Source organism: Phyllostomus discolor, chromosome 3, assembly GCF_004126475.2.
Source record: "Phyllostomus discolor isolate MPI-MPIP mPhyDis1 chromosome 3, mPhyDis1.pri.v3, whole genome shotgun sequence".
NCBI classification, from domain to species: domain Eukaryota; kingdom Metazoa; phylum Chordata; class Mammalia; order Chiroptera; family Phyllostomidae; genus Phyllostomus; species Phyllostomus discolor.
In genome coordinates this window covers 117,919,705-117,937,344 of record NC_040905.2, presented here as the reverse complement: position 1 = coordinate 117,937,344, position 17,640 = coordinate 117,919,705, and the positions used below count along the sequence as shown (strand labels likewise).

At 48.4% G+C, this 17,640-nt stretch overlaps 1 protein-coding gene and 1 long non-coding RNA gene across 5 annotated transcripts; one reads left to right on the top strand and one right to left on the bottom strand.

The window, feature by feature from the left end:
• Positions 1-6,998: 6,998 nt before the first annotated feature.
• LOC118499616 lies at positions 6,999-16,535 on the bottom strand. Its single transcript, XR_004902116.1, has 3 exons — positions 16,393-16,535; positions 9,262-9,268; positions 6,999-7,010 (listed from the first exon to the last, which is right to left on the bottom strand). It is a non-coding gene; the product is annotated as an uncharacterized LOC118499616 (long non-coding RNA).
• Positions 11,149-17,490, top strand: LOC114504908 (keratin-associated protein 10-10). 4 transcript variants are annotated; one of them, XM_036021240.1, is made up of 5 exons: positions 11,149-11,297; positions 11,531-11,566; positions 12,397-12,540; positions 12,790-12,945; positions 16,503-17,490. In XM_036021240.1, exons 2-5 carry the CDS (start codon positions 11,561-11,563, stop codon positions 16,614-16,616), a joined length of 420 nt encoding a protein of 139 aa, XP_035877133.1. In that variant the 5' UTR covers positions 11,149-11,297; positions 11,531-11,560; the 3' UTR covers positions 16,617-17,490. The 4 variants fall into 4 exon arrangements, with proteins under 4 accessions (XP_035877133.1, XP_028378554.1, XP_035877132.1 ...); XM_028522753.2 differs by having other exon boundaries at positions 11,149-11,303; XM_036021239.1 differs by having other exon boundaries at positions 11,149-11,316.
• The last annotated feature ends 150 nt before the right edge of the window (positions 17,491-17,640 follow it).

Genomic DNA, 17,640 nt, shown 5'->3' with positions numbered 1-17,640 from the left:
CTGGGGGCTGCTGGGGACGAGGGCCAGGGGAGAGGAGGCTCTCTTCTTGTGGGGGAAGGTGGCCCAAGACTCCTTAACCAGCGAGAGGGGACTCTGAGCCCCCAGATGGGCCTGACCCTGTTTCCCACCAGCATTTTGCAAATGCCTGCCATTCCTCCCTCTGTCAGTGCTTCCCAACACTTGTCCCTCAGTGGCCTGTTGGGGGGTCTCACTGTAGCTTAGGGGCACAGCAGGGGATAGAAGATTCCCTGGGGGAGGGAACAGGAGAAAGTGGTGCATCTTGCGGTTTCCGAAGCATGAATTTAAGGAATGGATGGGGATGAAAACCCTTCAACACAGTGTCCTTCAGGCTCAGGGAGCCCCATGGACTGCAGCCCAGTGGAAGGGAGGGAAACCCTAGATGTACATATGTGCCTCAGGTCCTGACTCTGCTTCAAACTGTCCCGTGACTTTTGTCTAACTATTGTAACATCACTGAGGCAAGGGCACTTGCCCCTTTTTCACAGGTCAAGAAATTGTCTCCAGGCTTTCAGTGATCCTCCCCAATGACACATGGTTAATAAGAGGCAGGAACCCTTCCACACTATGTGTTGGAATGGCTGCAGGGTTCGAAGAGGGTGGGAATGCTGACTCTCAGCAAACGCACCTCAAAGCCTAGGATGCTCCTGTCCTTCAGCTTCCTGGTCTCTCCTGACCTCCCCTGCACATCAGTCACTCTCCTTTTATCCCAGTTTACTATGCCTCTTCCTCTGTGACTTCACAGAATAGCCAAGTTTCTGAGTGGGAAAGGACCTGGGATTGGCCGGCTCGAGCTCCTCATTCAACCATAAGGAAACCAAGGCCTAGTGACTTGGCTGGGGTCATGATGCAGGTCAGAAACCCAGCCACAAGCAGACTGGCCTCTGCCTCAGTGCTGCTTCTCACTCTTTTGTGCAGCCTTCGAATCCTGAACCCAACAGCCCTGTGGACTTCTGCATGACGTGGGACCTGCTACCCAAACCTCTGGTTTCCAGGCCTGCCCTAAGATATGCCTCAATAAGCAACTCCACAATTGGCTTTGCCTGTCCAAAGCCCACTCCACCCCCTCCCCGGGTCAAGGAGCTGAGATTTGCAATTGCACACTGCCCTCTAGTGACAACCTGTGGGGACAGACCCTAAGAGGCCTTGGGCGGGAGTTAGGGACAATTATAGAGAGAATAGTGGACCTAGCTTCCTGCCTTCAGGGCTTCACTCAAGGGGACCCTACTTCTTCAACTGTTCACTCTGTGCTCAGCACAGGACAAGGTGATTTATGTTCATTCTTATTTCATCTTCCCAGATGGTAGTATCCTTGTTTTACACATAAGAAACTGAGACTTAAAGATTTCAAAAAGACAAAAGACAAAAATCTTGCCCAAGATACAACAGCTCTGAGAACTGGGAAAGCTGGACTTCAAACCCATGTTTCATAATTCCAAAGATAATGAAAAACAAAACTACAGAAAGGTACAGAGTGAGGGGCAGCTGGCAAGGGTGGGCATCTGTGACTGCTGGATTGAAGACCAAAGACCTGGTCAAGGAGCTGTGGCTTCACTGTGGGTGACATGGGCCGAAGTAGGCAGAGACAGCTTTTGTCTTCCAGGAACTCACCCAATCACTCAGGTAAACTCCACCCTGCTGCCCTCTCCCTCTCCCACCTACTGTTTGATGATAGCTCACATGTACATTAAGCTTTGTAAAACGGGTCATAAATTTGCAGCATAAGGGCCCAATCCAGCCTACAAACATGTTTTGTTTGGACAGAATGGTGATGCAATATGGTAATTTCTTAGATTCTAAATTATTTGTCAGTTTTTGAAAAGTAAGAGATTTCACCTAAAAGTTCAGCTTCTTTTAAGAAAGAATCGAGCCCTGGCTGGTGTGGCTCAGTGGATTGAGTGCAAATCAAAAGCTCGCTGGTTCAATTCCCAGTCAGAGCACATACCTGGGTTGCAGACCAGGTCCCCTTTGGGGGTGTGTGAGAGGCAACAGATGGATGTTTCTTTCTCTCACACATCGATGTTTCTCTCCCTCTCTTCCCCCCCACCTTCCCCTCTCTCTAAAAATAAATAAATAAAATCTTTTTTTTTTTTTTAAGGAGAGTCATAGTCCTGGCTGGTGTAGCTCAGTGGACTGAGTGCGGGCTGAGAACCAAAGTGTCGCAGGTTTGATTCCCAGTCAAGGTACATGCCTGGGTTGCAGGCCATGACCCCCAGCAACCACACATTGATGTTTCTCTCTCTCTCTCTATCTCCCTCCCTTCCCTCTCTGGGGATAAATAAATAAAATCTTAAAAAAAAAAGGAAGAAAAGAAGAAAAGAGAATCCAATCAGACAACATTGGGCCCACATTCTAACTCCAAAATATTTCATTGGATCTGAACAGTTTCTGCCCACGTTTTGTGGGGTGAGCACAAGTCCTCTAACTCACGAAGTCCCAACAAAGTCCCTTATGTTATTTGCAGGAGGTTGCAACACCTACTTTATAAACATGAACTCACCGGACCTTCACACATCTTCATAAAGAATGGAAGGGGACATTTTTATTAAAATTAATTTACAGATGAGGGCTCCAAAGTTCAGAGATGCTATATGACTTGCAAAATATTCTGCAGCCAGTGTCTTTTGACTATTGAATCTCCTGCCATCTGCCACCACCACATACACGCATGCACGCACACACACGCTGCTGCTCTCACCCCTAACTCCTCCTGAAAGTAGGAGACCAGCTCCACCAGCCTTGGCCCCAGGAAGGATGCCCTCACCCTGTCCTCTTACTTGGATGCCACCAAAACAGCCTCCGGTCTCTCCATCTTCAGGTTGGAGTGGTTCTGTAGGCCCCAGCAGAGGAGAACAAAGATCACTGGGAAGAAGATGCAGCCCACTACAAAGAGCAGGGTCATGCCTGCTGGGGTAGAGGAAGTGAGAAAACATGGCCATGAGAACACCTTAGCACAGTGTCCTCAGACTCAGGTACCCCCTTCATTCCAATAGCTCGGTGGCCCATGTGATCCATCCATCTGTAACCATTAAAAGCCATAGCTCTTTCCTAATCTCTCTGGGATCCTTGTTGTACTTTAAATATCCCTTGTCGAAGGCAACTGGACATCTCTTTTTTTCTTCTTTATCAGCCCAATTATAATAATTTCATTTCCTGTAACCCCTGAAGCTGGTCTACACCTCCTAGTCCATATCACACCTTAAAATTCCTTCTCTTTCTTTGCCCTGGCTGGTGTGACTCAGTGGATTGAGCACGGGCTGCGAACCAAAGTGTTGCAGGTTCGATTCCCAGTCAGGGCACAGGCCTGCGTTGCAGGCCACAACCCCCAGCAACTGCACATTGATGTTTCTCTCTCTCTTTCTCCCTCCCTTCCCTCTCTGAAAATAAATAAAATCTTTAAAAAAAGAAATTTAAAAAAATTCCTTCTCTTTCTCCTTCAACCATGATGATGTGCCTAGTCTTCCCTTAACTCTACCCGGGTCATTCCATCCTCTGCCCCCCACCCCAAGCTCTTCGTGGCACCTCTCCCTTCTCCTAGGTCCTCACCTCTGAGGGGCAAGGTGGAGGCTAGAGAAGGAGACTGACACCCAGAACTCGAAAAATAGGATGAGGAATGTTCAAATTGTAGAGATTTGAAATTTAAAAGTAATATTTCTTTAAAAAGAAAAAAAATACAAAACATTATCTCATTTAAAAAAATGAAAACCCTGAAAATATATTTACATATATGTTATTTTCGTCTTGAAAAGACTCCTCTCCTGTCCACTCCAGGGAAGAGAGGAGAGGGGAAGTCCCAAGAGGGATGTAGGGAGCCTGCCATCCTGCACCCCTTATGCGTCTTTGAGGGGACCTAGTCAGGAGAGACGGAAAGTGTCAAACTGCAAAGGCACGAGGACGAGACAGCTCTGCTGAGGCAGTTGGAGAAGGCAGGAACATCACTCTCCCATTGGTGGACCGACGGAGGGTTTGGAATATGCCATCCTCCCATTGGCCCACCTCTTGACACCTGTACCCTATCCTATGCATCCTGGAGGAGTTGCCGGCTCTGGTGCAGGTGGAGGTGGGGCCTTCTCTTGCAGAATTGGCCAATTAGAATTTGTTGATGGCTTGATTGACAACTGCGTTTCAGGGGGCGGAACTGAAAGAGGAGAAAGGAGGAGAAGGGAGGGCAAAAGATCAGTGCAAGTAGTTATTACTTGAAAAGATAGTGTAGGGTAATAGTTTAGACTGCAGTTTCTAGCGAGGGACCGCCCAGGCTTCAAATTCAGACTCTGTAGATAATAAAAGATACATTCTGTATGACTCCATTTGGATGAAGTTCAAAACAGGCAAAATATCTTCGGTGAAAAATCAGAACAGTGTTTAAGGTGGGGGAAGGTGTTGACTGAGAAGAGACTCCAGGGAGCCTACTGAGCCCAAAATAAAGGAATGTCCTTATTATTGATCACTGTTCTATACATATGTTAAACGTTCTCAAGGAATGCTCTTAATATTTGTGCACTTTATTTAAATTAAGCTGGAATTTTAAAAATGGTTAACACATGTAGGTTCTTCCATTCCCTGAATGCTGGTGGGCCAATCTCTGTGAGCCTCAATTCTTCATCTGTGAAGTTAGGAAAATAATACCCGCTCACTAAATGCTACTTACATAGCATTTACTATGTAAGGCCAGAAAACATAGTTAGTGTCTTGGGACTAAGTTTCTTGAAGAAACTTGAAGAAACTTAGTTTCTTAGTTTCTTGGGGACTAAAATGTGCCTAATTTAGGAAACGATATTTCCCAGCCTCCCTTGCAGTTAGAGCTCTGGCCAATATGATGTAAGCAGAAGTCATTATGTAGGATTATGCGGAAGGCTTTTTGAAGGGGAATCAATGCAGTTGCAAAGAACTAGAAATGGCACTTAATAGGAAACGATACTGAGCAGAGGCTTGAAACCAGGCATGCTGCTGGAGTCTGCTCTGTTGTCTCCCCAGCTCCTGTGCAGGCTCACTGAGAAGGTTAAATAGAAATATTGTGGGGAAAAAAATACTGTGTATAAACTACGTTGCACAGGGTTCTGGGCCTGTTAGCTACTGTTATTATGAGCACCGGCAGTATATGAGGCACTGAAATACTAAAATGCTTGACATACATTCTCACAAATAATTTCTCCATTTTATAGCTGAGAAAACTGAGGGTCAGGAAAGTGAAATGACTCGCCCCAAGTTGCATAGTAAATGGCAGGGTTAGGACTCAGATGAAGGTCAACATACTATTGCCTTCTAAGTTGGAAGAAGAGAGGAGAGGAAGAAAGGGAGAAGCAGAGTGGGAGATGTTTTTCTCTCTGATGCTAAAGGACAGTCATTCTCCTCTGTATCTGTGGCTTACCCTGAAATATAGAATAAGGAAGGGAAGAACCCTGGGCCATGACCTGGTAAAGGCCAGGCCCCAGTTTCGTTGGAATCTGGACTCTCTCCTATGTTTCCTTCCTTTGTTATTAATTTCTTCTAACAGGCTAAGGCTTCATGATCTTGTCTGGGAGATAAAGGATCAGGGGAGAAAAATAAAAATAGTTGTTTAGAGCAATGGTTTTTAACATTTTTTTTTACAGTAATCTACAAGAGATGCATTTTATTTCCTAACTCAGCACATGCATACACATGCCCGAACTGAACCCAAACTTTCTTACAATACTCATCGATCCTGATGCACAGTATACTGTGGCATGTTCTATATCAGCCTAATCCCTCAACACGCTGGTCATGACCCACTAAATCCATTCCCCAACCCACTGTGAGTAATGGCCCAAGTTGGAAAAACATGGTTTCTCGACATTTCTTTTTTTCGTTGCTGCTCTGCTAAGGAGCATTTTTTAAAAGACATTTTGTTTCCTAATGGCCACTCCAAATTTTGATGACAGACAGACTGTATATCTATGCTTTATATATCAAAAAGTAAGATTTTTTTGCCCTCTAAGAACCAATTTTTGCCCCCTTGAGAGTGATATTACCCCTGCTGAGAATGCATTAGAGACATACCAAGTCATTTCTGAGCCTTTGCACATCATCCCAGCATCCAATGGGATTGTTTTAATCTCATTCTACAGACGAATAAACCAAGGCTGAAGGGTTAACATTAATTATCGAGGATTGAAATGGCTGGTAAGTGGACTGGGAATCCAGAAACCTACCGAGATCCTAGCTCAGTTGCTTAATTATCTTTTCCGAAGTTTCACTTCCTCACGTGGAAAATGGTGGGATTGGTCCAAAGAAGTGCTCTCTGTGTGCTGTAGATTTCCCCTCTTTGACCTAATAATAGTAAACATTTGTAATAGCATTTACTAGATGTCAGTCACAAATTGATGCCCTTTACGTATGTCAGCTAATGTAATCCTCACAAAAACCTAAGAGAGAAATGCTGTTTTACTTTCCCTTTACAAATGAAGGAATTGAGGCACAGAGAGGTTGTGTGACTTGCCCAAAGTCACACAGGTAGTAAGTGGCAGAGCTGGGATTTGAACCTAGTAGTCTGGTTTCCAGAGTACTTGCTTTTTTTAACCATGTACTTAAAAAAATATTTTATTTATTTATTTATTTATTTTTAGAGAGAGGGGAAGGGAGGGAGAGAAACATCAATGTGTAGTTGCCTCTCATGAGCCCTGCACTGTGGACTTGGCCTGCAACCCAGGCATGTGCCCTGGCTGGGAATTGAATCAATGACCCTTTGGTTTGTAGGCCAGCACTCAGTCCACTGAGCCACATCAGCCAGGGCCCATGTACTTTAAAAGGAAACTTTTTATCACTACAGAAACTAGAAAACCATTATCACTTGTAAATAAAGGGTAACAAAAAATTAACAAGATTAAGCAACTTGTTCTAACATTCTGGCTAGATACTATCCATTGCCTCCTCCAAATTTTGAGCTGAAGGCCTGTCTTTCTTTGTTAAAGAAAAGACAAGATGAGTACAGATAGAGAAGTGTGAAAGGGCTTCTGGCAGCAAAATGAGACTTTCTCCTGGAATAATCAGGAGTGCTGAAAGAGAATTGGAAAACACAGCTTTCGTGCACGCATGCATGCTTCCTTGCTGGTCTGTGCACCACCTAAAATAAACCCGAGATGGTGTGCGGTCCACACACCATGGTCCTGTGTCTGGGCATTTTAGGAGTGTCCAAACATCCCTGGAAGGAGGGAGACAAGGCCAGCCAGTTCTGACATAGGGGTGCAGTACTTCCCCCCCACCTGCTGAAGGCAACACCCGTAGGGGGCGACGTGAGGTGGCACTCACTGTGCAAGAGCTGGCCCAGGCTTGCCCAGCTAATGGCATAGACCCACTCCCTCCTCCCTCAGCCTGGCTCCCCAGGTGGGCCTCTCATCCACAGGCTGTCCTCACATACCTGTCACCCAGTTCACCCTGGGCCTAAAGTTCACCATTTCCTGCTACTTCAGGCTTCTCAGGCCAAATGCTGTCTTGTTCATCCTCTTAGAACCTGGGTGTAGCACGGCCCCAGCCCTGCAGAGGAGTGCAGGTGTGATATCATCAAAGGCTGTGAATAAGTAAACAATAAGTAGCCAGAAGTGGCCTGTTTCCCACACGATACCCAGGGAAGGGTCCAATTCCCCCTACGGTGCTCTGGGGACAGTCCTGGCCAGCAGGCCAGGACATTTATTATTTAGTGCTTTAATTGTACTGGTCCCAGGTTAGGTACAGCTCCAAACAAGTCCAGTCCCACCCTTCAGCGGGACAGCAGAAGAAGCTGAGGGCACAGCAGGCCAGCTGGAGTCAGAAAACTAAGGATCTGGGCCTTTTTTCTCTTCCTGGTATGTGACTGTGGTCGAGTGTCTGAGCTCTCTGAGCCTCAGTTGTACACACACAGAGTCCCACTGCCCAGGCTCAAATCTTAGTCCTGTCACTCACTAGCAGGAGAACTTGTGCTAATGAATTAACACCTCTGGGCCCCTCTTATCTATAGAATGGGGACAAGGGCGGCACCTCTACATAGAGCGCTGGGGTGATAGAATAAGATAGGTGTGAATGCTCAGTGTGATATTCATTGAGTTGTTGTTATACTTTTTAATGGGCCCTTGTTCTATGCCAGACACCTGCCTACATTTTCTTTAACCTTCACAATAAGCCCTCTTATAAGCCCTACTTTCCAGATGAGTAAGACCGAGGCTTAGTGACCTCAGTTAATTTGCCCAGGGTCACACAGACACACAGAGACAGAACTAGAATTCAAATCTAGATCTTGCCTAGTTCTAAAATTCCTTTTCAACTGGTTCATAATTCTTTTTCATCTATAAAATGGAAAAAAAAAGGTTTCTGCCTTGCAGGTCTGCTGTTAGGATTAAATAAAACAAAGTCTGTGGAGAGGCCTCTCGGGATGCTTGCTTTAGCTTCTGATTCCCCCAGGGTAATTATCTGAGCACAGGACTTTCATTTTCATAATGAGGAGTCTGCTGAACCTCTTAGACTCTGGGAGGCAATGTCGTCTGATGTCCATAGGAGGGGCTGAAAGAGTGAGATCAAATCAGAGCCACCAGGTTCCCTTCTCACAGCCAGGCCCAGGCCTGCTAAGCCTTCTTTCATCTTCTGGGCTTCCTCTTCGCCTCAGGTCTCCCACCCGCCCCGTGAAGACTGGCAGTACATACCCTTTTCTCTCTTTCCCAGGGGTAGTGCCAAACTACATGTGATGAAATCTGACATCTCCAGCTTTGAACTGCAGGTAGAGGGAGGCCTGATGGTTATCTGGCTATTGCGGTCAGTTTCTCCCAGCCTCTGACAAATGGTGTGATGTGGGAAAATGTGGAGCCCTGGCAAACTGGGGTGCATATATCACCCCTCCTATTGGCTTGGCACTGTCCACCCTCCTACATTATGTATGAGTGCACCGTAGGAATAGAATACCCTCACTAGTGCGTCTGACCACTGCAGGCCACAGGCTCGATCAGAGGCCTTGCCAAGGCGCATGTCTCTGTGTTGGCAGGAGCTGAAAAGAGGGAGGGCGATGTGTCACCTGAGGCCTTTCCTGGAGCTGGTTTCAACTTGGACCTTGGATTCTGCAAAGAAGATAAGGGCAGACAAGAAGGCAGCCTCAATAAGACAATCTGACCCTACCTTAGAATCAACGATGCTAAGATCAGGGAGAGCTAGACTCCTGTTTTCAGAGCTCGAAACACCCTTAAGAGGGTGGGGTGGCATTAGAGGTGTCTGGGACCTCTCAGGGTAGCTGAAGGTGAGAGAGGAGATTTGGAACCCAGAGACCCAGTCCCTGGCAATTTCTGTGACTGCCTCATGGTTCAGGCAATCCCCAAGGGCAGCAGCTGTGGCGAGGTACATCTGGGTGGAGAACAAGCAGGTATGCAGCAGCAGAGCTTTCAGTTGAAAATGCAAGCGTGTGTGTAGAAACAAAAGGCCAGGAAGGAAAGCAGGAGGGCTGAGTGCCTTGGCTCCCTGAGAGCCATTAGAACTAGGGTATCTGGATAACAACACATCATCAGTAGATGCAGTTGGATTTAGTTCATTCATAAAGTCAGTGGTTACTCACTGGATGCTCCCAAGGCCAGGCCAAGTACTAGGGCTTGGGATATGGAGATGAATCAGACCCAAGTGCTCACGGTCTAACTGGGGAGCCAGGCATTGAAGTAGAGATTCAAATACCTTGTGGTAAAGAGATAGAACAGCAGCATGTATATGGAGCCCAAAGTGGCCACCTCTGCCTGAGGTTGGCAGAAAGAACTTCCTGAGGCAAAACTGAGCAGAGGCTTGAAGGATGAGGGAGTTTCAGAAAAGAAACAGAGGAAGGGTGTTGTTCTACACAGAGGGAACAGCATCTGCAAAGGTGTGGAGCTGAGAAACCCTGTGCACCAGTTCTGGAACCTCGAACAGATCCTATGGTGGAGGCTCGAAAGAACTGATGAGGCACGAAACAATCATTTGTTTACGTATCATCTGACCCCCCTTCCCCAGTGTAATGTAAGCAAACAAGGGGAGGGAATTTGTCTGCCCCATCCTCTGCTAGAGATCCAGAGCCTAGAGCGGTGCTTGGCCCCTGGTGGGGTATGTTGGGAACGAATCAACCGAAGACAGGTGGGACCCAACTGGAAGGTGTTGACAGTCAGCTAAGGCATTTGGGATTTATCCTGGAGTCAGTGGTGAGCCTTCGGAGGTTTAAAAATAGAAAAGGAACAAGATCTGCTGTGGGTGGGAGGAAATCGCTTTGACAATGATGCGATGATTGAAAAAAATCAGATTATGAAGACTTTTTAAGTTTTTTATCATTTTTATTGCTATTCTATTACAGTTGTCCCAATTTCTCCCCTTTGCCCTTCTCTGCCCATCCCCTCCTCGCCCCGCTCCCACAGTCAATTCCCACACTGTTGTCCATGTCCATGGGTCATTCATACATGGTCTTTGACTAGTCCCTTCCCCTTCTTTCCACTATTATCCCCCTTCCCCCTCCCTTCTGGTAACTGTCAGTCTGTTCCATGTTTCCAAGCCTGTGGTTCTATTGTGTTAATTAATTTTGTTCTACAGAATGGGGATTCCTCTTACAGGTGACATCATATGGTATGATTTGTCTTTCACTGACTGGCTTATTTCACTTAGCATAGTATTCTCCAGTTTTTTAAAATTTTTTTTATTGATTTTAGAGAGAGGAAGGGAGAAAGAGACATTCATTGGTGGATTCTTGTATGTACCCTGACCAGAGCATTAACCTGCAACGTTGGTGTATCGGGCTGAACGCCCTAACCAACTGAGCTACCTGGACGGGCCAGATTATGAAGCCTTAAATTAGGACACGGTCAATAAAAATGAGTGGTGTCAGGTTGAAAAGATATTGAGAATAATGACAGACAACTGACAAGTAGCTTTAATTTTTACAACGTCCCTGTGAGAAAGGTGGTTCCCCTTTTACAGAGGTGGAAATGGACTGAGGGAGGCTCAGGGACTTGGCGTAAGTCCCACAACAAGTTGGTGGTGTAGCCCAGGGGTTCAGTCTTCCCTTTGTGGGGTCCCAGGACCCAGCATATGAAGAGGATCCGACCCAGGAGAGTGGCGGCAGAAATTTACCATTTCGGTGCAATAAACTGCGGGAAAGCCAGCAGACCGCAACTAAAAGGACCTAGTAGCCATAAAGAATCAGCGGTGAAAGCGAGGTGGGGAGAAGGAATTTTGGGTTCCGGCGGCCGCCGTAGTAGCAGCGCCCTGTCTCCATGGCAATAGCAGGAAGCCGCGGGAGGTTTATGGACTGTGCAGCCACCACGGCCAATTGGACCTAACGCAGAGCCGTCCGGAGGGTGCAGTTGATGCGTCTGGGTGGGTGGAGGGACATGGGGTGTGGCCTCAGCAGAGGGCCAGGGCCCGCGAGAGTGGTGTAGACCTCGAATCCCTGGATCCTCGTTCCCACTCTCTGGATGAGGGGCCAACGCTGGGCCTCAGTTTCCCCAAAGGAAGTGGGTGGAAGGGAGTGGGCACCCCAGTCCAATGGCCCCTCGCAATCTCTGAGGCCCGGACTTTCTCTCCTTTGCAGCTCCTGAACTGACTGGCGCCGTCCTGCCCCATGGACGTGAGTCCTAGGCCCCTAAACCCCCTCTGGAGCAGCCCCCTCGGCGCCCTAAACTCACACCGACTTTGCCTGCCCTCCGGCAGCACTGGAGAAGACGCTGTTTACTCAACAGAAGCCCCTCAGCTCAGGATAAGCGTTTTGAGAAAGAATGCCAGGGATGGGGGCTCTCCAGAGGAGGGCACTTTTCCTGCTCTTCCCTACGAGATGAAGTTTGCCAAGTAATCAATGAGAAAAGGCATTCCAGAGGGAACAGCATGGGCAGAGACCTTGGGGGCGGAGAGAGAGGGAGGGAGAGAGAGGATAGGGCATTTGGGGGACTGCTAGGACACAAGTATGGCTGGATAATGGGGAGGGAGGGAGAGGTGGGTGGGACTAGATCCGGGCTTTTGTCACTGAGGTGAGTTTGGACCAAGTCACTGAGAGCCATTGATGGATATGGAAGCAAGGGAGGTGTACACAAAGACAGCTAGTGTGGATGGAAAGGGGCAAAACTGTTGACTGGAAGACAGTTAAGGGGCAGTAATATTGGCTGAGGGATGGCAAAGAATCAGAGAGACAATGGGTCCATTTGGAGAGACACTCTGAAAGGAAGTTCGTTAAGTGTTGGTAAAGCCTAGAATGAGCACCAAGCCCTTTATGGTGCTGAAACGGGGATGACCGGAGAATAGGCAGGTCTGGACTGAAAGAGAGAGTAGTCCTACTGACTCTCTCCCCACTGCCTGGTGGCTGTTCCTCCCCTTTCCCAGCCACCTCAGTGCCCCTCCTGGCGTTTCTGTGTTCCTGCAGTCCCTCCTGCCTCCTTGTCATCCCTTCCTCCTGTGCTCATTCAGGCCTCCTCTAGCCCTTGGAATCCCACCCCGGCTCCTGTCAGCAGTCCTTCCCTGCTGCTCCCCATCCCTGCCATCGTCTTCATCGCTGTGGGCATCTATTTGTTGCTGCTAGGCCTAGTGCTGCTGACTAGGCACTGCCTGCTGGTGAGGAGCCTGGTGGGGACCGAAGGGGGGCTCTGGGGAAGAGGAACTGGGTTAACCTGTGCCCTCATCTGCAGGCCCTTAATCTGAGACTCCTTTGCCATTTAGTCCCCTCATCTGTTCCTTTCATGGCACCAGAGAGTTCCTCCCCTGCTGTCTCCTGCCAAACCTTCTCCTGCCCCTCTCTCCAAAACTACGTCTTGGTTATCCCTCCCTCCACCTGGTCCAGACCCTGAGTCTGCTGTCTCCTAGGCCCAGGGCTGCTGCACCGACTGCAGCTACCCCTGCAGGAAGCAAGCTGCCTCCAGGCCCCAGGACTGTTGCTGGACCTGTGCAGAAGCCTGCGACTTCCCTCTGCCCAGCCCAGCTCACTACCTGGATGCCTGCTGCCCCCAGCCCACCGAAGCTGTGAGTTCTCACACTGCCCTCTGACTCCCTGTGCCCCGGTCTAGGCACTACCTGTGCATTCGTTTTTGTTGTTTTGTTCAACATTTATTATTCAGCACCGATGCTAGGCCAGGCGCAGTTCCAGGTACTGGGTCAGGTGGAGACAGCCAAAAACAACATCAACAACATATAGTATGTAGTGATGAAAGCTACCTGGAAAAAGGAAAACAGGGTATCGGCTGGAGAAAGGCGATGTGTGTAATGTGCAGGGCACATAATCACTTCTGAAAATGGAAGTTAAAAGGAAAACACAGAACCTCTCACAGAGCTTTTTCTGCTCTTTGAGTGAATACTATGTTCCATTATTATTTTCTCAACAACCCTGGGAGCTGTATATTTTTAAAAACTGGTATATATTTCTTCTGATCACAGAAAATATTTATTACAAAGTGTGCATGTAGAAATATACAGAAAACACAAGGCAATTTATAAGCCAGCTTTCTAACCAAGGTTGCTATGTTTTGTATAGGACCCTCACATACTAACATTCAATACCATCACTGCTGAATTTTGCTATTATTTGGTAAAAATGGGTCACACCACATATACTATGTCATTACAAATGCTACTTGCCCTTTTTAACTTGACATCATACCTTGGTCACGTCTCTATGCCTGTGCGGGTACATAGGTCAGTACTGCTATCCTCCTTTGGCAGGGGAATAAATTGGCTTAGGGAAATCTGTCACTTCTGCAATATTCCACAGTAGAGTCTTACATAGAAAATTGTTCCATAGTGTGTTGGAACAGAGTCCTCAGGGAGAAGCCTGGCTTTCGGAGGATAGGCCACTTTTGCATTTGTGGGTTAAAAGGTGTTCAGTGTAATCCACCGCCTTCCTAGGCAATAATTATTTGGGGCTCACAGGGTTAGACAGTACAGCCCCTGCCCTTGAAGTGGCAACCTTCCCTGGGAGGGAAGAGTGAGGCTGGAAGACCAAGCAGATCCGTGACTTGCACTGACCGTGGTTGGTGCATTAAGGTCTCTGTTCCTCAGTTCCCTTAATTATGATAACAAACACAAATATTACAAAACCCTCTCCTACCTCACAGCTAGAAACTGAAGCTCACAGAGGCTTGAGTGACTTGCTGGAAGCTTGGGCCAGGACAGAAACCTAGGTTCCTCTTCCTCTCTGGGGGTGGAACCTGCCTGATCTGCTTCTTTCACAGAATGTCCCAAGTTTCTAATTCATTCATTGCTTATTTACTTAACCAAAGATTTATGGAGTCATTGTTGAGGCCCCACGGTGGGCCTTGGGGGCTCAGTGGAAACAGGGTGGACGTGGTCCCAGCCCGCACAGGGCTTGCACTCCGGTAGAGAACAGGGAGACTGTCGGTGAGCAGTGACAGTGTGTGAGAATGATGTGATGTAGCACAGTGGCTGGGTCCTAGCCCTGTGTGTGATCAGAAGCAGGTATCAGGCTTAAACAGAAAGCCAGGCAATCAGGTCCGCCACTCAGTAGTTCTGAGGCTGGTTGGAGTCGGTGAGTTTTTAACAAGTTCTCACGTGACCCCACCCCACACCAGGGTAAGAAACAGCTTCGGGGAGGACAAGAGTAGCTCCCTTTATTGAGTGCTCACTATGTACTAGGCATCGTGCTTAGTTCTTGCCACTGATTCTTCACAGTGACCTTAGGAAGTGGGTTCAGAGATGAGGAAGCTGAGGCTCCAAACTTGAATTAGCCAAACCTAGGCCTGAACTGGGTTCAGAGCGGGGCCTGAGCTCTAACCGGTAAAGATGGCTGGCCTTCACCAAATCAAAGCAAAAGAAACCAAGTGAAAAACTGCAGAGCCTAGAGAAACACAAGGGTTAACAGTCTTGTGGAGTCCTTGTTTAATGTACTTAAACAGCAGATTCCTTCCCGAAGCCACCTGGCTGCCCGAGAGAGTTGAGAAATCCATTAGCCGGTTATTAATGACTAGATCCAACGGGCAGAGCCAGGAAATGCTTTCAATTCCCTCTTCTCTGAGCTGAGGGCAGGGAACCCCCTGTCAGCCACCAATTTTGTGCACAGAATGACACTGTGGCCCTCCAAAACCCCACAGAGCCAACTTCACCTGCAAACTGGGACTCCCCAATGACACCCCCAACCTCACCCTCATCAAACACAAGAAAACCACTTGCTTCTCCCTCCCTTCCACTGTGACACTTCTAGCCTCCTCCCTGAGAGCCATTTCTATGGGCAGCAGCTCCAGCCCAGTTCAGACCCTTCTCCCTGGACACTGTAGGTCCCCTTCCCTCACTGGAGCCCCTAGTGATATCTGATCTCAACAGTCACCTGACACCGTACCCCGAAACCTCAGCTGTTCAAAAGGTCATTCCCCTATTCCTGGCTTGGCCCTGTGTCTAAGCTGTGCAACTGTGACTGTCACTAGCTCTGCCTCAGAACTCAAGGAGCCAATCTTCTGTCACACATCCTGGGCATGTCCCACCCAGCCACGTGGCCTGACTCCAGTCATGCCTGAAGCAGTCTCAGATCATCTCTGCCCCAGGACAGGAGAGCAGTGGGTTGGAGCAGGCTCTTCTCCCTGCCTGTCTTTAAGGACATGCCGTTCTTATTTCTCGAGGGACAGACCTGTTTCCCCTGGGAACTGAGACTTCTTTCTTTGCCTACAGAGGGAAAAATGATGTGCTTTAGTTTATCCATTCCTTCAACTTCATTGGTCAGCATGAGTTCCCGTGCTAGCTCAGTGGAGACATGAGATGAACTGTCCCTGCCCTTGGAGGCCCAGAAAGAAGCTGATGTTCCTGGCCTTGGGAGGCAGTGGGGCCTAGGGGGCTCTAAGGACCGGAAGCAGGCAGGCCAGTCCGCCCCAGCCGCATGCCCTAGTTGTGTTCCTTCAGGCGGTCGTTCCCCCTCTGAGCCTCCATTCCCTCTTTTGTAAAGAGACCCCTACTCAAGGTTCTGATAATGAAGAGAGATACAACATTTTAAGACGTTAAGTTTTTTAAATATGCAAATTACCATTTTTAAAAAACACTAGAAAGATTTAAAAAATTCTTTCATGAACACAGTGTATGCCTGGCACAGAACAGTTGCTCAGAAATGATCAATGAGATCGTGCAGTTGGGTCTCTTACCAAGGAAGAAATCCACAAAACCAACAAGTTACCTTCATCACAGACAGGAAATGTGTGTGTGCTTTCCCGGCTACTGACTTTCCACTGCACGTAGCCACAAAAGTGTAGAACCATCTTGGAGCTATAAAGATTGGGACACCCGAATTCTAGCAGGAACCAGGGCCAGTCACTCTCTGGTCCTTGGTCTCTTTGCTTATAAAATGGGGAGAAAGAAAGAGCACTCCAAATAATTTCTTCCAGCTCCTAAGCTTAGTTGTTTGGACCGTTGCCTCCTTGCTGATTTCTCAACAGCACAGGGAATTGACTTGTTCCTAGGATTAGCGGATGGTACTCTCTGTTCCACTGGGCCAATGGGACTTCTCTCCTAAGAGGGAAACAGTTTCAGGCTCTGGTCCTCCTTCTTCCTGCCCAGCTCCCTCACTCCTTTCTCCTCTCCCTCAGGGTTGGGCTCCTCATTGCCCTCCTTGCTGCCCACTCTGCGACTGTGCCTGTGCGTGCCAACTTCCTGACTGCCAGAGCCTCAACTGCCTCTGCTTTGAGATCAAGCTCCGATGAAGACCCAAAGCCCCTGCCCTCTGGGGAGCGGCCAGCCCCCAGGGCCCATGTGCCCTCTTCCCTGAGGGGCCTCAGGACTCCTGTCTCCAGGCCGCTGAGACCACAAATGAGCTGCCTGGCTCCCTGGCCTGGGAACCAGCAGTGGAGAACTTGGTTCTCGGCAGAGTAAGACTCAGAGCCCTTGGCTGGCTAGACTGCAACCCTTTCACAGGGCCCACAGAGGGAGGGGCTAGTGTTCTGTCTGGCAGATTCCCCTGCCCTCCTTTTCCCCTCCCCAAGCAAGCTCAAGTTTGAAGGTAAGGGTGGGGGGCACTGCTAATCATAGACAACATTATGGGAGGAATGTGGGCCTTAAGTATCAGGATATAAGGGTACCCTAGCATACGCGGTCCATAGGCTCTTGGTTATTTTGAGGTGTGGGTGTAATGCCGGCATCTGCTCTCCCTGGAAAGAAGTGGGCTCCAGCCCTGACCGGTGTGGCTCAGCGGGTTGGGCCTCCTCCCACAAAGTGGAAGATCACCCAGGTTCGATTCCCGTTCAGGGCACAATGCCTGGGTTGCAGGTTTGGTGTGGAAGGCAACTCATCGATGTTTCTCTCGTGCATCAATGTTTCTACCTCTTTCTCCCCACCTTCCCATCTCTCTAAAAATAAATCAGATCTTAAAAAAAAAAAAAAGAAGTGGGCTCTAGAGAATTGTAACAGCCCCCATCAGAGCCCAGTAGGAAGGGCAGGAAATCAGAGGAAGAGGCAGGGAGGGCCACATGATGAATCCCCTTTCCCCTTCTTTCCCCACAGATCCCTGTCCAAAGATTTATTTCCTTTTTGAGGGCCTCAGTCTGGATTTCCAAGGAAGAAATTTCCTCTGAAGTACTGGTGAGTGGGCAGGGGGCCCTCCCTCCCCCACCCTCAAAATAGGGCAGGCCCACAGCTCCCTCCCCCTTTTCTCACTCTGGGCCCCATGCTGGCCTGAATGTCAGGAGCTTCAGGTTTCCCTAAATATAGGTCCCTGCCAGGGAATCCGTG

Excerpts from the sequence above, each read along its gene's own strand:
- LOC114504908 (XM_036021240.1), top strand. Across the intron at positions 12,541-12,789 it reads TGACTAGGCACTGCCTGCTG|GCCCAGGGCTGCTGCACCGA; the intron begins GTGAGGAGCCTG and ends GCTGTCTCCTAG. Across the intron at positions 12,946-16,502 it reads GCCCCCAGCCCACCGAAGCT|GGTTGGGCTCCTCATTGCCC; the intron begins GTGAGTTCTCAC and ends CCTCTCCCTCAG.